Here is a 24,983-nt window from a genome sequence, read left to right as displayed (position 1 = left end):
ATATATATATACTTATATCAATATAAGTATTTCCTATCATTCAATATTTTGTAAACCCGAAACATCGAATACTAAACCCTAAATAATGAATACTAAACCCTAAACACTGAATAAAACCCTAAATAATGAATACTAAACCTTAAACACTGAATACTAATTAAATCCTAAATAATGAATACTAAACCCTAATGGTAATATTTACTTTTATAAAGCCTAACATATACATTTGTATGCACAAAATTCTAAACCCTAAACACAAGTATTATATCAGGAGATTTAATTTAATTTAATATAAAGTATTATATCTTCTAAACCCTAAACACTAAATTCTAAACCCTAAACATTAAACTCTAAACCCTAAACACTTGATTGATTGAGTTTAGAATATCAGATAAATGACTATTTTCATACATTATAAGTTTTACATTTTCTAGACGTAATGTTTACTTTCATTGAAAATAAGTATTACTTTACATATTATTAATTAAAAAGTGCAAAGTAATTATTATTATGACAAATAGTAAATATTGACATAAAAAAGTAATGTTTGTGAAATATTACTTTTCATCATTTTAATAGTTATTTTTTCTTACAACAATGATTACTTGAATAATTACTTGATTATTTTTTTCTATATTTTATTTATTTCTACGTTATTTAATATGCATAGAATATACATTTGTTAGCATAAATGTATACTTATATTAATATAAGTATTTACGTTCATTCACTATAAAGTATTATAGTGAATGAAGATTAGAAAAGGAACCTAAAAATGAATAAATAAAAAGAAAAAAAATTGCAAGAAACCTAAAAATGAAGAAAACATGAAAAGGAAAAAAAACATAAAAAAATGGAAACAAAACCAGAAAAAAATATTAAAAACGAAAAAAAACATAAAAAAATAATAATAAAAGGAAAAAAAAGGGGAAAAAAATCACAAAAGTGAGAGAATGGGGGGAAGGGAGTTTTGAACACATAGCCTTTGTCATGGAAAATGAGTCGCTGTTGTCTACCATATATTGCACCACTGCATCATCTCATCTATTTTATCTCAAAAACTGGTATATATTCGTGTATATATGGGTCAACCGCATAGTATGTGGTTGATCGCACACAATAATTTGCGAATTTCTTAATATTTCATATCATAAATAACCTAACCGAAATTTCTGGTCATTGAGAGTAATACTTCCACTAGTCACTACATTCAGTACCAACACAAATACACAAAAGCATACTAGAGTAGCAAAATAATTCTAGAAGTTGAATGGGACACGTTACACCCCCCCCCCCCCCCCCCCCAACAAATTTAATTGCCACTAATTCAGGTACATAAATATTTATGAGTGTGAGCCGTGAGCGTGTCACTATTTATATGCCTCCAAAAAAATTGTACATATTTCTTGAATTTTGCTACTTTTAAGCTCTCATCTTCAATCCCAACCTTCTTTTCATTCTCCAAACTTTTAGCTAGCTAGCCCTCTCAATTCTTTGCTCTTCCCCTTATTCAACAATTCAAACCCTTATATATACACATTATATATATAATATCAAGTGAGCTATATAGCTTTATTTTATTCTCTGATCATTTTGGAGATTTAATTGTTTTTACGAGTTAAAGAATCAAGAAAAGAAAGGAAGAGCAAAAGAAGAAGTTTGTTTTAGTTTACAAATTTAGATTTTGAGCTCATGGATTTTTGGCTGTGGAGATTGTTCTTTGTTGCCTTAGCTGAGATTCTTCTCTTTCATGGCTTCTGCTCATCCGAGCAAGGTAATAATATTTTACTCTAGTAATTAATTTTCCTTCAATTTTCTGATTTCTCATCATTGCTAATTTTCTGCGTGTAATTATTTACATTTTGTTTTGAGTGAAACTTCATTGAATGAGGCTCGTTTCCGTAGGCGCATAGTCCATCAAATTTTACCAGCTGAAGTTGTAGTGGATTTAAAAGATTAATTTCAAATTGATATTTTCACCTCAGTTTTACTACTATATTCCAAACCAACGCTACGTGTCCATATGCATGTTTTCTTTAGCATTTTGCAATTTGATTATATATCTTCATTCATATATGGAAATGAGAATTAAGAAAACGACATTGGTGGGTAAAGTTATTGTATTCGCAGTATAATTAACTATTTAGAATTTGAATTTAAGTGATGCATTTATCCATCAAGATGATACATTAATCATTAATTTTTGTTAAATTATGTTAAAGGGGTTGAGAATGACCTCTCATTTTTATTTTAAATCTACGTTTTTATTTAAACATCTCCATATATATATATATATATATAATATATATATATATATATATTATATACTATTATAATATGTCCATTTTTATTAATTATGCCCGCTGAGATACCGCTATCTCCAACTACTTCCTCTCGAGAGAGCATTAATTATACATCTAACTAAACTCAAAATTAGGGTTATATAGTATATCATTCCAAAGATAAAATTTTGTGTAAAAATATATAAGTCGTTCTCTTTTTTAGTCATGTATTTTATGAAACACTGAATCACGACCGATTATATATAAACTAAATTTAATAGGAGAAAAAAAGTAAAAAAAAAAAAGAAAATCTAAAAAGATCTTAAAAACACAAAGACCATAAAAGGGTCGAGCCTCATTAAAACTTCGCCAAACAATCACGACCGATTATAACAACTCTATCAAAATAAAAGAAAGTTTCTAACACAAAATGATCTTGTGTGGTAAAAACAAAATTCAGCTCCAAATTACAGCTTCATGCAGCAAGCAAGCTCAGCTCCACCAGTCTCCTACTACGACTACATCATCATCGGCGGCGGCACCGCCGGCTGCCCCCTCGCCGCCACGCTCTCCCAAAACTCCACCGTGCTCCTCCTGGAGCGCGGCCCCTCGCCCTACGGCAACCCCAACATCACCGAGATCTCCTCCTTCGGGCGGGCCCTCTCCGACCTCTCCCCGGCGTCCCCGGCCCAGCGCTTCATATCCGAAGACGGCGTCATCAACGCCCGCGCCCGCGTCCTGGGCGGCGGCAGCTGCATCAACGCCGGCTTCTACACGCGCGCCGCCGCCGGCTACGTGGCCGCCGCCGGCTGGGACGGCAGGCTGGTGAATGAGTCGTACGAGTGGGTGGAGAAGGTGGTTGCGTTCGAGCCGCCGATGAAGCAGTGGCAGTCGGCGGTGAGAGACGGATTGCTGGAGGCCGGCGTCAATCCTTACAATGGCTTCACGTATGACCATTTGAACGGGACGAAGGTGGGCGGGACCATCTTCGACGGCGAGGGGCGGCGGCACACGGCGGCGGATCTTTTGCAGTATGCTAACCCTAAGGGCCTCACGGTGATGTTGCATGCTTCTGTCCATAAAATTCTATTCAGCATCAAAGGTATCATAATCCTGCCTCATTTTTCTCTTTCTATAATTTTGAGAGGATTTATTCATTCATTTAGGAGTTATAACTATTTTTATATTTCTTTTTTAGTTTTTGGATTGATTAATTTATTATTAATTAAGGTTAAGTCTATGATATAATAATATATTTTATTTTTACAATAAATAATTACTATCTTCATTTACGAAAAATTTGCCAAAATTTTCTTTTCAATATGTACAAAAAAATTGTCACTTTCCATTTATAATAATAACGTCCATACAACTTTACCATTAATGTGACCCTTGCTCTAATTTATAACCACCGATCAACTTATAATCACTTAATTTAAAAGTATATTTATAGTGAGACTTTTACTCTATTCAATCATTTTATTAAAACTTATATTATCCACAGTGTGATAAATGTTTTATGGACGGAGGGAGCACGGTAGTGATACTTATTAGTGGCATAATAAATTGTGGAACGGAAGAATTCATATTTCGGTAATTAATACCAACTTTTTTTTAATTGATGATGCTCAATTTATTAATAAATTAATAAATTTGTTTAGTTAATTAATGAGTAGTCAGAAAAGGTTGGTGGTAAAAGCTTTCCTAATTGCTAGAACTTAACCATTTTTTGTACAATTATGAATAATTGACGTGCTAATTGGTTATGAAGAAAATGACATCTCAATTACTATATTAAACCTATATTAAAACCTATAGTTTCTACATATGGGTGATAATACCAGCTTTTAGAAACTTGATTATGCTTAACATTTTATTTACTCAACCACTAAAGTACTACTCGATTAATTTATTAAATATTATAATGAAAATGTAATAAATTTGTATAGTCACTAATGAGTGGTGAAAAACGGTTGGCAGCAAAAGCTTTTCTAATTGTGTAAAAGTACTAATTCGAAGACACTTACAAATAATTGATATAGGGAAATTATAGAGAAAAGTGAAACTCAAAATGCAAATGCAAATGAAAATGAAAATTCAAGGACTATATATGTATTGTAAATCAAACTGTTATTAATGATTTATTTTATTTTTTTATTTTATATTATAACAGGGAAGAAGAGGCCGTTAGCTCATGGGGTAATATTTAGAGACGTTTCTGGAAAGAAGCACAAAGCATACTTAAAAGATGGAGAGAAAAATGAGGTTATATTATCAGCAGGGGCCCTTGGAAGCCCACAGCTTCTAATGCTGAGTGGGGTGGGCCCATTGGACCAGATCAAGGCCCATAACATAACACTAGTTTTGGACCAGCCTTTGGTGGGCCAAGGCATGGCGGACAACCCAATGAATGCAATTTTCATTCCGTCGCCGAATCCTGTGGAGGTGTCGTTGATTCAGGTCGTCGGCATTACCCGCTACGGGAGTTATATCGAAGCCGCCAGCGGAGAAAACTTCGCTGGCGGCTCCGCCACAAGAGACTTTGGACTCTTCTCTCCGAGGGTATGTCTATTTTTTAAAAATCCACTAAAATCTCTTGAGTGGGTATTTTGAGTTTCACGTACATGCTACATAAAATATATTTCAAAAACTAAACAAATTTATTTTAATATTATAAAATTTACAAAATTACTTCCCCCGTCCCACTATAGGTGACACAGAACTATTGGGCATACAAAAATAGTAGGACTTATACTTTTTCAAGGATTGAATTTTATCATTTATCCAAATAAGTCACTTATAGTGTGACAGTCCAAAATAAAATACAAGCCAATTTTAGTGGATGTTAGGGAATATTTTAGAATTTCAATTTAAACCTAGCTAATGCATATAGTAACTTTCTAGGGGTGTGTATGAATTGAATCGGACTAAAAAATCAACGGACTGAAAAATCAACCGAAAAATAACTTACGATCGGTCTGGTGTGGTTTTTTAGGGTAGATATCGATTTTCGATCTATCTGAAGTATTTTTTTTTTTTTTTAAAAATGATCTATCTAAAGTATTAGTTGGTTGATTCGATGCAAAAAAAAAAAAATCTAATTAAAGAGGGCCCTTTACATATGATAAAGTCCATTCCAAAATACTTAAAAGTTCTACTTCAAACAAACAAGCAATAAACAATTTCATAGTGTACTCACATTAACTATAAGTGGTTGGGCGCACATGCATGTGCGATGTGTCCCTATATCATACAACGTACTAACTACTAACTAACTATACCAAATCAATTCATCTATAAATTTGTGAATTAATTAAATTGTTGATTGATCATGTTGATGGCAGATTGGTCAGCTCTCAAGTGTGCCACCAAAGCAAAGGACCCCAGAAGCCCTAGCAGCAGCAATAACAGCCATGGAAGCCCTAAACCCCATAGTTTTCAACGGTGGATTCATTCTGGAGAAGATACGAGGCCCCCTCTCCCAAGGCCACCTCCGCCTCGTAAACACGAACCCTAACGACAACCCTTCCGTCACATTCAACTACTTCCAACACCCCGAGGACCTCCACAGATGCGTGGAGGGCCTCAGGGTGATCGAGAGGGTGATCCAGTCGCGGCCCATGGCGGCCTTCAGATACGACTACCTCTCCCTCCCGCTCCTCCTCAACATGAGCGCCAACGCGCCCGTCAACCTCCTACCCCACCACGCCAATGTCTCCACCTCCCTCGAGCAGTTCTGCAGGGACACCGTCATGACCATTTGGCACTACCACGGCGGATGCCGCACGGGGTCCGTTGTTGACTCCGATTATCGGGTTATTGGAATTGACGGTTTGCGTGTCGTTGATGGATCCACCTTTCATGACTCTCCCGGAACCAACCCTCAAGCCACTGTTATGATGCTTGGGAGGTAAGTGTGTATATACTTCCATTTTCAACATGCATGCATCATAAGTTTTGCATATTCATTCAATATATATATAGGTAAAAGATCAGGTGAGAACCGCATCTTTTCGTGAGAACGGAGAACTATGAATAAATAAATAAAATACATAAACAAGAGAAAGTAAGATCATGGACAGTCAATGCATACAAGATCCGACCATCTCTTGTTAATGTATTTTATGTATTATAATTGTTCATGCATGACCTGACTATCTATTGTTCATGTATTTTATGTGTTTGTTAATGGTTCTTCATCCTCACCAAAAGATGTGATTCTCACTTAGAGTTCAAATAACGACGTTCTTATTCTGAGAAGTGAGAACTGTATTAACTTATACGTTAAGTGCAGTAAATTATACATTGTGCACTAAATTAATTTCGCGTTGTATACCATATAAATTCGTGAGTGATATTTTGTTGAGTACGCAAAGTTACTCTGTTGCGCAACGCGCACAATTTACTGCACTGGATGGATAAGTTATTGCAGTTCTTATAATAAGAAGGTTTTTATTTGAACCACATATATGTGTGTGTGTATATATATATAATATTAAAATATTTATTTTACTATTGTAAAGATAAAAAAATTATAAATAAAAAAGATAAAAATTAATCATGTTTTAACTTAATTAAAGTACTATATCCTTGATTCACAATCAATGAACATTTTGTTTGTGATATATAGGTATATGGGAGTGAAGATTCTGCAGGAGCGATTGGGAAATTCATGATTGCTCAAGAATTGTTTTTCTCAACCTTGTGGGTTGTTGAACATAAGAGTGTATTTGGATGATGGACGACAGTGGTTATACTTTTTTTTAAATGCAATAATTAAATGAATCCATAGCTTCATTAATCCATAATCCTCAAATGCAAATCAAATTCTAAATTAACGTTTTTATTAGTAATTTATTAACTCGTGTGCGTGGTACGTGCAACGATATAGCAATATATTGGCTAGCTGGTTCGAATGGAGTATTAATTAGTGCTATGGTTATCATCATTAATCACTTTAACCACTCAATTATTTAATCTTTTTAATATTAATTATTTTTTCTTTGTTTCATATTATCAATATTTATTTCAATCCAACTATATATATTTTTAATGATTTCCTATTAATTATCACTCCAATCATTCAACCATAACATTATTTTATATTATTTTTAATCAAAATATGCATGGTTAATTATAAATAAAATAGAAATTACAAACCAATTAAAGTTGTTTGGTATTTTGAGTTGTACCAATTCTAATTTATATCATATGTGGTGTGTTGTACCCATTTCGATTTCATTGTATGTTTACTAATTATTGTTGTAATGAGGTCCCAGGGGGATACACCTATGGGCTATTTTTACTAATTCCTCAATCAGAGGGATCTCAAGATAGAGATCAAAACGAAACTTTACACGCAAACAAAGACACCTGTTGACTGAAAACAGTTTTGACCAAACAGGGTTGACGACTGATACTGAACGCTCTTCAGTAAGGAGTTATCAGTTAAGTTACTAGAACTTAACTGATGCACTTATGGGCTTCAGTCGAGTTTGCTAAAACAGAGATGATAACACTCTTCCTGACTTATCAAAAGATAGATCAGTCAGACTGATATCATACGCAGCGGAAATTAAACTTAGTTTCGCAATAGCCTCGGTTGAGCACATTGTTGGTCTTAGGTTTCTCTTTGCAGTTAATCAGTATTCAGTTTATCAATTGAAACAACACAAGTAGGAATGTAAAACTGAAAGCTGTCAACAACACAGAGACTTTTACGTGGTTCGGAAAAACCCTTTCGTACATCCACGGTCGGTTGATCAGACCAACAATCCACTCTGCAAGTGCTTAACATGTGCACTGCAAACCAAACCGTGTGCTTGCCGGATGCACACAACCGTACCATTGAAGAAAACCCTTCTTCAGTACCCACGCTTCACTCACGTCGGATTTCTCTTGCTTAGCACAACCCGCGCTAAGACTCTCAGAGTCAGATAACCCTTCTGAACTCCGAATCACTCAAAACACTCAAATCTTTCTTTTGGAAAGGAGGTTTGAACGAGTGCCAATTATACTGCAAAGAACAAGTTCTTTGTAGCAAGTTTGACCTTGGCTTCTGGGTAAACAGAGGTTTGCCTAAGGTCTAAGAGAATGTATGTAATCAGCAGTGACTGATTTTGGCTTTGGAATTCTCTTCTTCGATTCAAGCTTTGGGGAGGTTAAGCTTTAGGCTGAGTAGCAATTTCGGCAGAGCTTCAGCTTATGTCGTTGAATCGGTGAAGGTTGAAGTGATCCTCGAGCGCTATTTGTAGGAGAACTCTTGAATAGATCCGTTGGCGTAGAACGTCCTCAAGATTTCTTCCGTTGGAGAGCAATTCGAATTTGGGCTGAGGCTTCAATCTTCGAGGTTCCTTGTCTGGTGGAAACGGCTCTCTTGAGGGACAGGAGATGTGACGTCTCTGATAAAGTAACCACCAAATAGGAACGACCTCTGCAGAGATAAGATCCTGAGATCTCTGCATTTAATGCGGTTGTACTCTTGTGAGTACATGGCTTCCTTTGAACGTTGGAAAATCAGTCCGAGGAAGAATGATCAACTGATACTTGACTTTAGTATCAGTCTGTGGCACGCATTAAGTAATCAGTTCCAAACTGATTCTTCAACTGATACTTCAGTTGGTATCTTCAGTCTTCAGTCATTCGTCCTTCAGTCTTCAGTCTTCAGAACCGCATATTAAACTAGAAACGAACTCTAACACTTGAGTTCAAAACTGTTCTAGTCTATTACAATTAAGACCTATGAATTTTGGTATCATCAAAACAAGGATTAGGATATTCCACAAGGTTCCCAACAATTTCCCCCTTTTTGATGATGCCAAGACCATACAGCAGTTCTAGACAACAATAAGACTGAACTCACAGCACAAGTTCTAAAACTGGGGTGAAAACAGTTCCCCCTTAACAACAGAACCTAAAAACTTGTACTTAGAGTTAAGAACGAAACAGTTCTAAAACAGAACAGGAGAAGACAGAAAAACATAATCAGAGCCTGGACAAAAAGTCATTGTCTTCAGGTTGAGATAAAAAAGAAGTTTTTTTTATTAATAATGGACTGATAAGCCATCAGTCGAGGTACATAGCGAGACTTACATAGGAGTAAAAAGTAAAAACAAAAACAACATGGGAAACCCATGGACTCCAGCAGTCTGCTTGGCTGCGCCTTTGAACTTCTTGATCTTCATCTTCTGTCTTCGTGTCTTCATGTTCCTAAGCTTGTTCCACTCTCACTTGTTTTCCGTTGAGTTGAGGTCTTTACTGGAACGTCGTCCTTACAACTTCTGGTGATCCTTGCTGTCTCATCTTCAGTCAAGAAAGAAGGGATAGGAGCAACCTTAGGGAAGGTTTCTCTCTGACTTCTGACTTTTCCCCTTTTTGGCAACATAAAAAAGAGAGCTGATGATGGAAGCTATGATTGGATGGGACTTCAACTCCGATTCTCAAGCACTCGTGGGAGAACTTGAAAAGCAGAAGAGATCCCGAGATGCAAAAAGAAGAGGATGCCAGTGGAGAGGTGGAGAGATGAGAAGGGAGACAGAGAAGTGATGGAGACGGAGAGATGGAGAAGAGCAGGGTGTAGGAAAGGAAAGTATGCATAGCATGTTAGAGATAAACATGAGATGTAGCTATGCATACAATCCGGAGGGCGAATAGACAGATGAGAAGAGTAGAATTAGAGGAGTGCGAGAAGTGGGGAGGAGAAGCGAAGGAAATGCGTGGCGAGGCTTTGATGAAAGAAGTAGATCAAAACGCGCCTCGACATACATGGAGGAAAGAGAAGGTGAGGATGAAAAATCGAATCAGTGGTAGTCGTGAGGACTAGCACTATCGATATTGCGTCGTGGTGATGTATGAATGAATGGTGACCGTTGTTCGGTGAATTATCGGTGAGTTATAGATTTTACCTAGAGATTGATCGAAAAAATGAGAAGAGATTGCTAGATTGTTGAGAGCACGAGAAAAGATTGCTGCCGTAGTAAAAGTATTGAAAGCGTAAGTTTACAAAGTGCATGCTAAGGGCTATTTATAGATTACACGTTAAGGGTAAAAGGGTAATTTCATCATTGGAGCACGCATCTCGCATGGTCAGGGGCATAATGGTAAAATTAATGCTAAAGCATGCGCCTCGCATGGTCGAGGGCATAATAGTAAATTTGCTCCCGAGTAAGAGACTTCTCTGCTCTTTCGGTGATTTCTCTGGCGGTAGCCATTCCTCTGACACGGGCCACTTCTCTGGCGAACATGGTTCCTCTGACAGAGGCCATTTCTCTGGCGACACCCCGTTCCTCTGGCGAGATCCGTTCCTCCGATAAAACTCATTCCTCTGTTCTGCACATATTACTCCTCATCAGCTACTCCCCCCTCTGGTCTGACTAGTTCGCTCTGGAGCAGAGTAATCTAGTCAGAGTAATCACCGGCGTGGCTGACGTCATTCGCATTAACTGCCCGTCCTTTCACAGTGTACTTTCCCATATTTCGAGGTTACTTTTTAACCTTCGCGTCTTTTCGTCTCTCCGTAGGAATTCTTGACCGTTGATTATTTCCCTGATGCTACGTATCACTCATCCCGCGTGTTGGTAGTTGCCCGCGTACGTTATACTTAGACGGTTCAAATTTTTACTCTCCACTATTCACCTTCTCCAATTTTCTCCGAACCCTTTCGACTGCGATTTCCGGCGATTCCCCGATCTCAATTCCGGCGTATATCTCACAACCCTTCCGTTCCAGTCTTTACCGTCGATCTTTCTTTGACTTAGGTAACTCGCGTATCCTCCTCTCCCGATATTTGTGTTTAGTGTAGAGTGATTTTGAGAATTGTTGGTGCTCTGATTGAGCGTGGAACCCTAGTTTTTCTTCTCTCTTTTTAAGTTTTTATGATCATGGCCTCTACCTCCATCGCCCAGCCTGACTTCTCCCCTTCCCCTTCTCCCTCTCCGCTAGCTTCTCCGACTAACTCTCCCCCTCCTTCCAACTGTTGGGAACCTTGTGGAATATCCTAACCCTTGTTTTGATGATACCAAAATTCATAGGACTTAATTGTAATAGACTAGAATCTCTTTGAACTCAAGTGTTAGAGTTCGTTTCTAGTTTAGCTTGCGGTGTCGAAGACTGAAGACTGAAGAACGAAGGACTGAAGACTGAAGACTGTTTACCTCGTTTTTGGGTGGTATTTGCGAGTTTTTCTGCTGTGCATTCGAGCATGTTTCGTTTCTTTATGCTCTATTTTTCACGTGCTCGATGACTGTTTGGGTGTACTACTGTCGTGTGCAGAAATCGGGAGTTTTCAAGCTTTTTAGCATCTTTGGGAGCAGTTTTTGGAGTCAGAGCTCACGGCGGCCGCCGTCAAGACGCCGGCCGCGGCCCCACGGCGCGCGCCGTGCATTTTCAAGAGAGATCAGCGAAGGCAGCCTACGGCGCCGCCGTCCCACGGCGGCCGCCGTCCCTGGCATTTTGGCAGTTATGTTTTCTTCCATATAAAAGCCGATTTTTAGGGTTTTTGGACCTATTCTCGACCCCAGCAGCCTCTAAGGCGAATTCCACACTTTTTCCTTGGTTTTTAGAGATTCAAAACATCAACAATAGCTCTTGGATTCATTGGATCACCGTTTATGTCAATTTACATTCCATCGGATTAGTTTACTTGGATCGTACGTTTTGTAAGAACTCACTTGATTCTCTTTAGTTTATTTGAATCCTTTGGTTTGTCTCAATATTTGTTTATGCTTTTGATGATTGATAGATCTTAGATTATTTTCTATAACGTGGTTGATCGTTGATAATTTAAGTATTTGGTTGTTCTTTGTTGATCGCTGCGAATGCTCTTTGATTGTTTGTTAAGAAACCCTTCTAGATAACTATTAAAGTTCGTTTTGATTTTGAATTTGATGTTTGATCTTGTCTTCATGCCTAGGTAGTGATTATTCGTTGTTTACGGGTTTATGTTCATTCGGTTTGGCGTACTAGATTATAACCCTAGTTCGATAGGTTTAATGTTTAATGTTTAATTTCTACGTTTTTAATTATGTTTTGGTGTTTAGAAGAGCGAGATAGTGCCAGACCCAGCTTCCCGATTAGAGTGTTTAGGTTTTCATTCCGTTTCTTGTGAGTAACTCAATTAAAGCCCTGCTAAGCCTTCCGTGTGAGACGACTTGAGTCACCTTACTGCCCTAGAACGACCTCGTATAAATTCGAGTCCATCCGCTAGGTGTTTTGGATGAGTCAAATTTTGGCGCCGTTGCCGGGGAAGGCTTTAGGCATTTGATTGTGTTGCATTTGTTTTCAGTGTTTATTTTGTTTCTTTCTTTTAACTCGGTTATTTTCTCCCTACGGTGCGTTTGATTTGTTTGTTTGTGTTGTGTATGCAAGGACGCAGAAGCTTGAAGAGAAAGCTTGCACCTTACTACGACAACATACATCGACCTCGTGAGATCCTTTCAAGCCTGGAGGAGGAGTCCGAGTCCAGTTTGAGAAACCTTGTGGAATCACAGTTTCGAGAGGAAGACTGTGAAGAGAGAATCGCTTCCAATCCCATCCTGGAAGCCGTTGAGGATACACTTTCAGTGCATTCTGAAGGAGAAGAAGAAGTTCGTCCCAACCCTGACCACGAAGCCATGGCGGAGCAGAATATACAGTACATGGGCGACTTTTCCAGGCCAGTTATTGGGAACACGAGCACTTCGGCGATAGTGCTTCCCACGGCAGTCTGGAATTATAATCCGAAGCCCAACGATTCAAACCTACTTCCGCTCTTTCATGGGATGCCAAGTGAAGATGCCTTGCAGTTCATCCGTGACTTCTGCACTCAAGTGCAGACTTTCCCACTGCTGGAACTCACCGAAGATCAGTTGAGACTTAAGTGCTTACCTTATGCACTCAAGGACCGGGCTAGGACGTGGTTACTGTCCCTGCCGCCAAACTCCATCACCACATAGGGAGAGGCATGCGAGAAGTTCATGCTCAAGTACTACCCTAATCACAAGACACAAGAGATTAGGACCCGAATAATGAACTTCATACAAGGAGCTGACGAGCCTCTCCACGAGGCTTGGGAGAGATTCCAAGAGCTCCTCCGCCATTGCCCACAGCACCAGTTAGCACCCGTCATGTTGATGCAGTTCTTCTATGACGGATTGATTCAGACGGCACAGTTTATGGTGGACAGTACAGCAGGGGGCAACATTGCCCGGAAGACAGCTGATGAGCTCAAGGAGATTTTCAACACACTCGCCGCGAGTTCTCAACAAAAATCAGTCAGAAGTCAATGCTGCTCAGGGCTACCCGGGGAGGCCTCAATTTGAACAGAGGCCCATGTTCAATCAAGGGCAACAAAGCTCTAACTCGGGTTGGAGAACTCAGCAGAATTCTGGATGGAGGAACCAAGCTCCTGGCCAGGGGTCAGGATCAAACCAAGGCAATCAGTTCCGCCGACCTCCTCAGCAATTTGGGTATCAGAACCAGCAACAATTCTACCCACCTCAACAGCAGTTCCCCTTTCCTCAGCAGCAGACTTACCCTCAAGCATATCAGCAACAGCAACCCCAGCAGTATCAGCAGTTCCCTATGCAACAAGGGAATTTTCAGCAGCAGCAACAATACCAGCATGCCCCTCAACAGTTTCAGAAGCAAACTCAACCGCAGAATTCGTCTCTTGAGGACACGATGAAATCTTTTATGGAGATGACCAAACAGAGCATGGAGTCGCAGTCCGCCACAATAAAGCGTCTTGAGACAACCGAGGGGCAGCTCTCTGGGACCTTGAACCAGATGCAACAGCAGCAACAACCAGGGAAGCACCATGGACAAGGATTGCAACCTCACCAAGCTCAAGCAGTCACTGTTTTGTGCAGTGGAAAGGTGGTGAACAATAAAGTGGAAGCCCCTGTGGAAGAGCCCCCTAAGGAAACCCACATGGAGGAGCAAGTACAGAAGCAGCCGCAGCCAAGAGAGGAGGAGAAGGAGAAGGAGTCCGAAGTGAAGCTCCACAAGGCTGCCAAGCCATATAAGCCACCGGTCCCTTACCCAAGCCGATTGAAGAATGAAAAGCTGGACCAATAATTCACCGATTTCTACAACATGTTGGCAAAGGTGAATGTGAACTTGCCTTTGCTGGATGTGATCAGGAATGTCCCAGCTTACTTGAAGTTCTTTAAGGAGTTGGCTTCCAAGAAGAGGAGGTTCGAGGACAACGAGAAAATCTTGGTGTCCGAGGTTGCAAACTCCATAATGCAACAACCCTTACCGACCAAGCAACGAGACCCAGGTAGTTTTGTGATTAATATTACCTTGGGAAATGGTAAAGAGCCCCCGGGAATGTTAGATTTGGGGGCTGGAATCATTTTAATGCCTTACTCTATTTTCAAGCAATTAGAGTTAGGAAATTTGAAACCCACTCGTATGTGTGACGAAGCTGTCGTTTGAGCTTTGTGCAAATAAAATATCCTGTGCCCACAACTAGACTAGCTAGTGGTAAGTCCAGAGTCGAATCCACAGGGAACTGAGCAGTAACTTCTCCTGCAAGGGTGTCACTAACAAGGGTTTGTATTCTGCAGGGTTTTGACCACAACGTGCTTATGGGCAGAACGGGGTTTCCAACTAAAACTGAAATAACAAGGTAAACAAATCAAAACAATTCTGACTTGGGTTCGAATCACTAAACATGAACTGACACTCGATCATTGGTGCAAAGATAAATCACTATACTCGCATACCAGTGGTTATAGGCATAAGGATTGTTGTGCCCCTATTGTCACTCGTCACGCACACAAAAACCCCTTGCCCAATCTATCATTTCAGTTTATGATCCCTTAGAAGGGTCGGCTAATGGAAATCAACTACCCCGGGCAACATCCACGCTCTCTGCGATGGCCTATCGCTAGTTGTGCTTTGCCCAGAATGCTTTAAGAATTAGATAGACCCACTTGACTCTTACACCGATATTTCACAGCAGTCACGGCTCCAACACCAGTTGTACTATTTTGGAGGTCGATGGCAACTCGCCTTTTGCCCAAAGTATTACTTGTGACCAGAACTCCCTAGTTAACTAGTGATCAATTAATCAACCAAGTTGTTACAACCTTTTTGGAATCAAACCTAGTGTATCGGGAATATGCTCATACAGTTGTTATGCCCAAATTAGACCTCTCGAGTTAAGTGTTCATGCTTAGATCATCTTGCCCAAATCAGAATATAAAACTTAGCCAAACATAAAGTAAATAACAAAGGCAAAAGACATAAAGGAAAACATAAAGTGAAAACTGAAATAGAAACTTACTTAAGGCAAAAGGATACTTACGGCCAAAAGTGCCGCAGAAAACATGAACAGAAAATTAAACTGCTATGCCCATAAGGGGCGACTACTCCTACCTAACTATGGAAAGTAAAACTACAGCAATGGTCCTCAAAATTCGTCCTCCACTCTCTCTCTCTACTCTTTTTTCTCTCCTTGAATGATTCATAGCCATGTGGTATTTATAGGCATGAGTTAGGGCTACACAGGCTGGGCCCAAAAGGAGTGGGCTGGAATTAGGGCTCCTTCTGTCCGAGATTTCTTTCCTTATCCAAACCTCAAGGGATAAGGTTTTTGGATTTCTTTCCTTATCTACATCCTCTGCACTCTTCTTCTCTGCCCCGTCTGTACCTTCTGCCCATGATCATCTTCTGGTGCAACTGGGTCCCGAACGGTACTTATGGGCAAAGGGTCGATTTTGCCTTGAGCAACTCCAAACTTTATCTAAGCTTTTGTAACCTGCTGCTCCAATCTCCAATTGGCTCTGTAGCTGTGCTTATACTTCTTCCCCGTACCGAAGTCGCATTATGCCCAGAACATTCTTCTGATGCAACTGGATCCCGCGCGGTACTTATGGGCAAAAGGGTCGATTTGCCCAACATCCTGCTTCTCGGACTTTTGGTCTTCAAAACAAGCTTTTGAGTGTCCCAAACTCCTCTGCTTCAAACTCATGCCCCTTTCGCGGAATGTAGCACCATTATGCCTTAAAAGCACGTTCTGCCCAAAGAATGGGCCTGCCCTGGAACTACGCCCTCCCAGGCGACTGACTCTAGCAAAACAAAGGAAAAAGACTCTATCTAGACCTAAAACAGACACGAAAAACGAGCACAAACATGGGCTCATCAATGTGCTTGCAATTAGCCGATAGGTCGGTGAGGTATCCTCACGGGGTAGTTGGGGATATCCTTGTTAGAGTGGGTGGTTTGATTGTGCCAGTTGATTTTGTTGTTTTGGAAATAGGAGAGGTACATGAAAATGGCAAAGAACATACTCTATTGCTAGGAAGACCATTCATGGCAACTACTAACACGTTGATAGATGTTAAAAATGGCACCATTAAAATGACTGTGTTAGGAGAGTCAGTGTCTTTCTCTGTGCATCATAATCGAGCCATGCCATCATCTTCACTCACTAATGAATGTTCTTACATTGATGCTATTGATGGCTTGGCCGAGATGTTCTTTGTGCAGGAGCAAGAAGTTGTTGAGGTTTTTGCAGGGTCCGCGGACATGGAGGAGTTTGCCCGTGAAGCCGAAAAAAGAGAGCGGGCCCGCAAGGCGAAGCTCCCCATTGATGAGGCCGTGGTGATTGACTATGTAACACCCTAATCTAATTAAGAAGTTAAATAAAACTTTTAAATAAATATTTAATGCGAAACTCTTTAAAAAAAAATTTATTAAATCAACTTTTAAAATAAAATTCTAGCAAACAATTTAAGGAAAGTAAAGCTTTAAATGTAATAAACTTTTTAAAACAATTTTCAAACGATTTAAAAGATATCAACTTTTAATGATATATTCAAAGACTACCTTTGGTTTAAAATCGACAATCAACATCCTGTCCCAAAGCATGACATAAAGATGTCATGAAAATTTTTAACTATTAAGTAAAACTTTAAATACTTGAATCAACTATCTTCAAATGACTTGAGGCGGCCATTCGACCTTCCACGTGCCTCCGGCACCTTAAAACCTGAAAATGTTAATAATGGGATGAGCATACAAAGTATACTCAGTGTGGGATATCATGCAATAATTGTCCAAGATAATAACACAGTAAACACATACGGTCACTTCATATATATCCTCAATATTCGCACTGTGGCAACCCAAGGACTGTGAAGTCCTGGACCCTATTTACGGGCCCCTGGCGACATCCTCAAAATAAACCTCAAATCGCATTGTGGCAATCCAAGGACGGTGAAGTCCTGGACCCTATTTACGGGCCCCTAGCGATATCCTCAAAATATATGTCATAACACATATGGAAAACACATATTATTAAAATGGACAAGAATTAACCACAGCATGTACTGAAATAAATCCCACACCTGTAAATTTGAACTTGAACTCCAACTTCAACTTGAAAGTTAACTTAAGTAATTCAATCAAAATTCATGTCCTAGTCGCGCCGCACCTAGTCAGATAAAAATTCAATAATAAAACATAAGGGCCTAAATAAACTTAAAATAATTTAATTAAATCTAAGTAAATGATTGCATTTTATAATAATAATATTTAAATCCATTTAACATATCTGGACTGAAGAGTAATTTAACACTTGAAAATTTATTCTATAAACCATTGATTTAATTAGTAAAGTAAAATAATAATAAAAATACTTAAAGATCCATTCTTTAGGAAAAGTAGCTAAATTTTCTAATTTAAAACCAAGTTTAAAACCCAATATCAAACAAGGGCTAAACTTAAGCCCACCAATTTCTCTCTTAAGGGAGTACGCATAATCACCCATCCCCTGATCCCCATTTTCCTTTCTTCCTCTTCCTTTTTATTTCTCCCAAATTCACGCTCTCTCTCTCATCCCCAAACTGCACCACTGCTGTCCTTCTCTGGTGAAGCCGCCGGCAGCAGCCGGCGCCTCTCATCTCTCCCTCTCTGACCTTCCCTCATCACTGCTCTTATTGGAATTAAACCCTCCTCACCGCCTGCCTCCCTTTGCCGGCGACAGCAGCCCAACAGCCACCGTCGCCGCCGCTCTTCCTTTTTCCAGATCTGGCGCCGCAGCCGCAGCCTCTCTGCCTGTCTTTTCCAGCCGCCGTGACGCGACAGTACCCGGCGGCGCTGTCCAAGCTGGCTCCCCCTTCGCCTCTCCTGTCCAGCAGCCCTACACCCTTATTTCTCCCTTTTGCTTTCTATTTCTTTTATGTGAAATTAGTAAGATTTGTTCTATCCAATTCTTATGAGAGATTACAAATTAATATATCATTAGGAAAGATGAAATTTTGCGCGTGGGTTACTGATTGAGTTTTCCTTTAATCGGAGGTATTGATTTTATGGATTTTAGAAAAGGAATTGTTGAGCTAACTGCCATGTCTGATCAAGATAAATGAATGGAAAAATAATAGAAGGTGTAGTTTGCTGTATTGAAATAGATTTGTATAAATAAAATTACCGTTGCAATTCTGCAGATGAAGATGAAGATCAGAATGAGGAATTCAAGTTTGCAGGTTTTGATGTTTTTAGAGATGAAATGGTGAATGTTGACGAAAGTAGTAGTTTTGTTGAAATTTCACCAGATGTGTTGAAATGAGGTGATACGTGGCTGAGATATAAGAGGAACACACAATAGAAAAGGTTTGCGTGGCTGTGATATAAGAATAACACGTAAATTCATCTCCATTAATAACATACCTGATACTAATATATTGGCTTTTATAAAAACTTCAGCCCATCAATACTAAAAAATAAGGTCCCACAAAATAGCTTATGAAAATATTGTATTTAAGGCCCAAATTCGTATCAAAATTTTGATAATATACTTCTACTTTTAAAGGCATAATCTAAGGCTCAAGTTATACTTCTAACTAGGGGCGCGACTAGACAATTTATGAGCTTGACATATAATAAAATTCTCAACAACTACACAATTTAAATGCTTAAAAAAAAAATTGAAATTTAAATTAATTTAAAGTAAATAAGTTTAAATAAATGATTTGGTTTCGGGCTGTCACAGACTATGCCACGAAGAGTAAGCCAACTTTGGAACTCAAGGAGCTCCCCAAGAACCTCAAGTACGTATACTTGGAAGGAGATGAGGGAAAGCCAGTGATCATATCTGCCGAACTCACGCACGAGCAAGAGTTGGCGTTGATGGAGGTATTGCGAAAAAACAAGGCAGCTTTCGGATTGGGTCTTGCCGACATAAAAGGCATTAGCCCCGCCACTTGCATGTATAGGATACACCTTGAGAAAGGAGCGAGGCCAAAGAGAGATGGCCAAAGGAGATTGAACCCTGTCCTCATGGAGGTGGTACGCAAAGAAATCCTCAAACTATTGGCGGAGGGGATCATCTACCCCATCGCCGATAGTGAGTGGGTCAGTCCGGTGCATGTGGTGCCGAAGAAAAGAGGGATCACAGTCATCCTAAATGATGATCAAGAGTTGGTGCCAACCCGCCCCGTGATGGGGTGGCGCATGTGCATCGACTACACGAAACTGAATGCTGCTACAAAAAAAGATCACTTTCCCCTCCCTTTTATTGATCAAATGCTCGATCATTTAGCTGGTCATAACTTCTATTGTTTTCTTGATGGCCTTTTGATTTATGCTTAATTGTGCTAAATTTTGGGGTTTATATGAGCTTTATTTTAAGAGAATCTTCTGGAAAATGGTGTGTTTTATGGCTTGTTTGATGCTTTGCAGGAGATTTAGGTTTTTAGATGGAAGAATACAATTTTGGAGATTTCGGGGCTAAAGAGGTGTTTTTAGCATAACTCTGTAGCCAGAGCAGAGCAGCATAGTTCTATCGCCAAAGCCCGCGCTCCAGACCAGACCAGAGAAGTCAGCCGAAGCCCCGAGTAAGACAAACCAATCTCCAGAGCAGCGAAGCCCGCGCTGGAAGCGCCAGAGGAATCGAAGCGCCAGAGGAATCGAAGCGCCAGAGGAATTGAAGCGCCAGAGGAATCGAAACGCCAGCGGAATCAAAGTCCAGTGCAGCGGAATCAAAGTCCAGTGCAGCGGAACCGAAGTCCATTACAGCGGAATCGCAAAGTCCATTACAGCGGAATCGAGAAGCCAGAGAAATCACCATTCCGCTGGCAACCCATCCCGCTGGCGAGAGCCAGAGCGGAAGCCGTTCCGCTGGCGAGAGCCACGATTTCCGCCATAGTGGAGATTATTTCCAGAGCGCGCGTAACAGCTGGACTTACCTCCCTTTGCACGATTCTGTTCCTTTTAGAGTCCGGCTTTGCATGGCAACTTCCATAGTGATCAAGAAGGATTTGAAGTCTATAAATAGGGCCTAGTTTTTCTTTCAGATACAATTCCTTGCCCTAATTTTTGTTTTTCCGAGAGATCATCTTTCCCTTAGCAGCCGCAACTTTAGACTTAGACTTTTTAGTTTACTTTGATTACGTTCATTCTTTTGCTTTAGTTTTCAGTACAGACGATTTCTCTTTTCATTCCAGAGTGGTGATTTTATTTTCTTCGCAATTTAATTTATTCTCTTGTTCTATGTTTACTTTTATTTCTTTGCTTGTTCTTAATTTAAGCATGAGTAGCTAAACTTTTAATTCGGCGAGAATAATGAAACTCTAATTCAATTATCTGTGAGACCTAATTGGTTTAAAATTGATTCCTATTGATTCCGATTAGTTCCTAGGTTCAATGATAATTCTGATTTTATTTAAGCTTGATCAACTTAGGTTTAATTGGATTATAGTCAATTAGCACCTCCAATCCGTAATTGTTGGAATAGGGCTGATTAGTGACAAAACTACCATGTTTGTAGTAGGAATAAATTGGTGGATTAATTATTACTAGCGTATCTAGGATAATTGGTCTAAATTGGGTTCCTTCCTCTTAATGCTATTAGAATATTAAATCTAAGACTGGCGTATCCAACTAGGTTATATTTTAATAAGGGAAATAGATAAGACTAGCGTATCTAGCTGTCTCTCGACATAGTAAGTAGGAATTGGGGTATGTCAGTGCGTATCACGGTATCCTATAACTGGTTGGTTGATAGGGATTGATTAATTATTGCATCGAGGATCAGAGTTGAATTAGAGTGGATTTATTTGAGCCGAATTACCTTTTTATTGATTTATTTCAAGCGTATTTTATTTGATTTAATTCTGCATTCTTAGTTTAATTAACTCCTCTTAAAGTCAAGGCGTGGTGGCATCACCGAATTTATAGATTTAGGGATTTGAATGAGTTTTAACTGCTCTCTGTGGGATCGACCCTGCTTACCAATATACTAATTTATTTTGGTAATTCCGCAGGAATTATTTGGTGGTTGGCGACGTCCACCACCTTTCAGGTTACTACCAAATAGCTACTGCACCAGAGGACCAAGATAAGACGGCATTCACCACTCCCTTTGGCACTTTTGCTTGGAAGAGGATGCCATTCGGATTGTGCAATGCACCGGGGACTTTCCAACGGTGCATGATGTCAATCTTCGCGGAAATGATAGGTGATTTCGTTGAAATTTTTATGGATGACTTTTCCGTGTTTGGTTGCTCTTTTAGTGATTGCTTGTCGAAAATTGATGTGGTGTTGCAAAGGTACATAACTAGTGGGTTGACCTTAAGTTGGGAGAAGAGTCACTTCATGGTGACTAGTGGCATTGTTCTTGGCCACGTCGTGTCTAAAAATAGTATAGAGGTCGATAAAGTCAAGGTCGAGGTCATTCAAAAGTTGCCTCCACCTATTGATGTTAAAGGGATTAGAAGTTTCCTAGGTCATGCCGGGTTTTACCGGCGTTTCATTAAGGATTTTTCTAAGATTAGCCAATCTTTATGCCGTTTACTTGCCCAAGATGTGCCTTTCGAATTCAATGATTCTTGCATGCATGCTTTTGAGTTGTTAAAGCTTAAGTTGAGCACGGCTCCAATTGTGGTTGCACCCGATTGGGCAATGCCTTTTGAAATTATGTGTGATGCATCAAACTCCGCTGTGGGAGCGGTTCTTGGTCAACGTGTTGATAAGATGTTGCGTGTGATTTACTATGCTATCTTGACCTTGAATAGTGCACAAGTGAATTACTGAGGAGCACTTTAGATTGGCGGCTTTCCCCTTCACTATGACAGCAGAGGCGAACTCTTGGTTCGCGAGTCTTCCACCTTATTGTATCACTACGTGGGCAGAGATGAAGAGGCTATTCCTGGAGCATTTTTTCCCTCCCACCAAGACAAATGCGCTAAAGAAGGAGATCAGTGGTGCAAAGCAGGAGTATGATGAATCGTTAAGCGCCTACTGGACCAGATTTAGGAGATTGGTGGATAGTTGCCCGAACCATAAATTTTCCGAGGGAGATCTTCTGCAGTACTTCTACCAAGGGATGACAATAGAAAGCAAGAATTTGGTGAATTCAGCGAGTGGAGGAGGATTTTCCCAAAACACTGTGAGTGAAGCCAAAAGATTAATTCAAGACTTGGTGGAGGCTACGAGGGAGTATGAGGAGCCGCGTATACAATTGCTCAAGAAAGCTGCTCAAGCTAGTTCGTCGGATTTTGAGGATAAGTTCGAAGCAAGGTTGGGGAAAATTGAGAAGATGCTCAGTACTGTGGTGGAGAAGGTCGCAACGGCTGGACAACCATCAGAGAAGCCATGTGGAGCATGTGGTAATCCAAGCCACACCAGCCTGCAATGCACAGGAGATGAGGAAGAATATCAAGCCCAACTTCCCATAATTTTTACAACTGCGACGCGCCACTGCCACCTTTGCCCAAACGGGACCAGTACTCAAACAATCACAATGCGCCATGGAGAAACCATCCCAATTTCCGATGGAGAGATCCCGAACCGAAGCAGCCACCAGCGATGCAACCGCCGCAGCAGCAGAACTACCGTCCTCCTCATCAAAGGATGGGATATTAAGCTCCACAAACTCAGCAACATCCTCCCGAGACGCAAGGCAAGTCACTTGAGGAGATGATGGCGGATTTTATTGGTAACCAACAGTTTCTGCAAAGTAATGTGCAACAGCTTCAACAATCTCAAGCCGAGCAGAAGGTGCAAATCGAAGGACTATCCCGTCAGATGTCTCAGCTCGCCACATCCATGAATCAACTTAAGGGAAATAATGGAGCTTTACCATCTCAAGTTCATGTGAATCCCAAAGACCAAACTCATGTGAATCAACTGTCGGGCACTGTGAACCAGCTACAGCAGCAACAGAACCAAACTCATCAAGTGCTAGCTCTGGCGAAGATGCCAGAACATACTAGGATGCCAGCTCTGACTTGGCAGCCAGAGCAGAGGAGAAGGATGACAGAGCAGAGGAGAACGCCGGAGTTAATAAGGCCAGAGCAGAAACTTCACAAATCCTTTACGCCTTATCAACAACCGAAGTCCAGCCCGCCTCTGCCACCATCAAGTGTTGATCCAACCCAACCATTACCAAAGAAAGAAGATCCAGGGAGTTTCATTATTGGTATTGATTTGGATCAAGCTGGAGAATTCTCGGGAATGTTAGACTTGGGTGCGGCAGTCAATTTGATGCCGTTTGCAATATTCAAGAAATTGGGCAGGAAAGAAGAGGAGCTTAAAAGCACCAAAACAAGACTTCAACTAGCTAATGGAGCAAATTGTAGCACTCGTGGTCTTTTAAAAGATGTTGAAGTCGTGGTGAGAGGAATCACGGTGCTAGCCGATTTTGTGGTGCTCGAGGCAGGGTAAGGTATTACCGGAGAGAATGGACAGCTTGTTCTACTTGGCCGGCCTTTTATCGCTACTACCGAGACACGCATTAATGTGGGTTCTGGAACCTTGAGTATGGTCGGGTCTGGTAGATCGGTAACATTCTCCGTTTTTAATAAGAAACTTATTATTTCTAACTCTTCTATGCATATTTGTTCTCTTGTTGAGATTTCTGACCATAAGGAAGAAGTGGAAATTGTCAGTGCTAACAGTCTTTTGTCAGCTTTGCCTAGCACTCCAGCTCTGACCTTCGCGCCAGCTTTGCAAAGCGCAATGCTGCTTAGTTCAGCCCTGACCCATCCGCCAGCTCTGAACAGCATATGCCAAGATTTTACTAAGGAGAAATTGATGAGCACCGGCCCGGAAGAAGAAAAGGAGACGCCGGTTCTCAGATCAGCAGAGCTGTCTCGGGAGAAAGAGGGTGTGTTGCTAAAGGATGTGTTTGACCCTGGTGAGAATGCTAAGGAGAATTCAAAAGTAGACGGTCACCGCATGAAACCCTTCTATGGGCATTTGAGTACTTCGAAGGTGGTGGAGCTTCCATCTCTGCACGATCCTCACTGATGATTCGAATCTGAAGTCGGGCTGGCGACTTTCAAATCTAGCGCTTGGTGGGAGGCAACACACCGTTGGTTTGTTTTTAGTTTTTGTTTTTGTTGTTCTTGTTTTGTTTTTAGTTGGTGTTTTGTTCTTTGCCCTAAGTTCGGTTGCTATACGGATACTATGATTCTGGAGGTGTTCATGTTTCTGTAGCTCTCTCCTCTGCCTTGCCAGCGCCGCCACTCTCTCCTCTGCCCTGCCAGCGCCACCACTCTCTACTCTGCACAGACCGTACACCCCACTCTTCACCGCCTCTCACGATGCTTCAGTTTTTCATTGCCAATACTCAGGGACGTTTTCTAAACTCTCCTTATTTCCTTTATGCCCTAAGGACATGGCATGCTCTAAGTGTGGGGGGGGGGTGTTTTGTTGTGCTTATATTTTCAAGTGGGCGAGATCAGTCTTTCTATGCTTAGTTTTGGTCTTTGT

At 40.4% G+C, this 24,983-nt stretch overlaps 2 protein-coding genes across 2 annotated transcripts; both read left to right on the top strand.

Moving 5' to 3' along the window:
• Positions 1 to 1,366: 1,366 nt before the first annotated feature.
• LOC130994658 (protein HOTHEAD-like) lies at positions 1,367 to 7,083 on the top strand. The gene is made up of 5 exons (XM_057919720.1): positions 1,367 to 1,774; positions 2,743 to 3,384; positions 4,456 to 4,844; positions 5,627 to 6,192; positions 6,913 to 7,083. Exons 1-5 carry the CDS (start codon positions 1,693 to 1,695, stop codon positions 6,956 to 6,958), a joined length of 1,725 nt encoding a protein of 574 aa, XP_057775703.1. The 5' UTR covers positions 1,367 to 1,692; the 3' UTR covers positions 6,959 to 7,083.
• A 5,809-nt stretch (positions 7,084 to 12,892) lies between these two features.
• Positions 12,893 to 14,336, top strand: LOC130994339 (gamma-gliadin-like). The gene is made up of 2 exons (XM_057919387.1): positions 12,893 to 12,967; positions 13,674 to 14,336. Exons 1-2 carry the CDS (start codon positions 12,893 to 12,895, stop codon positions 14,334 to 14,336), a joined length of 738 nt encoding a protein of 245 aa, XP_057775370.1.
• Positions 14,337 to 24,983: the final 10,647 nt, after the last annotated feature.

This window comes from Salvia miltiorrhiza, chromosome 7 (assembly GCF_028751815.1).
Source record: "Salvia miltiorrhiza cultivar Shanhuang (shh) chromosome 7, IMPLAD_Smil_shh, whole genome shotgun sequence".
Taxonomy (NCBI): domain Eukaryota; kingdom Viridiplantae; phylum Streptophyta; class Magnoliopsida; order Lamiales; family Lamiaceae; genus Salvia; species Salvia miltiorrhiza.
Note: the sequence above shows the minus strand (reverse complement) of the source record. Positions and strands in the feature narration are given on the sequence as shown.

Excerpts from the sequence above, each read along its gene's own strand:
- LOC130994658 (XM_057919720.1), top strand. The coding sequence starts at position 1,693 with ATGGATTTTTGGCTGTGGAGATTGTTCTTTGTTGCCTTAGCTGAGATT. Across the intron at positions 1,775-2,742 it reads CTTCTGCTCATCCGAGCAAG|CTCCAAATTACAGCTTCATG; the intron begins GTAATAATATTT and ends AACAAAATTCAG. Across the intron at positions 6,193-6,912 it reads ACTGTTATGATGCTTGGGAG|GTATATGGGAGTGAAGATTC; the intron begins GTAAGTGTGTAT and ends TGTGATATATAG.
- LOC130994339 (XM_057919387.1), top strand. The coding sequence starts at position 12,893 with ATGGCGGAGCAGAATATACAGTACATGGGCGACTTTTCCAGGCCAGTT. Across the intron at positions 12,968-13,673 it reads ACACGAGCACTTCGGCGATA|GGGTCAGGATCAAACCAAGG; the intron begins GTGCTTCCCACG and ends GCTCCTGGCCAG.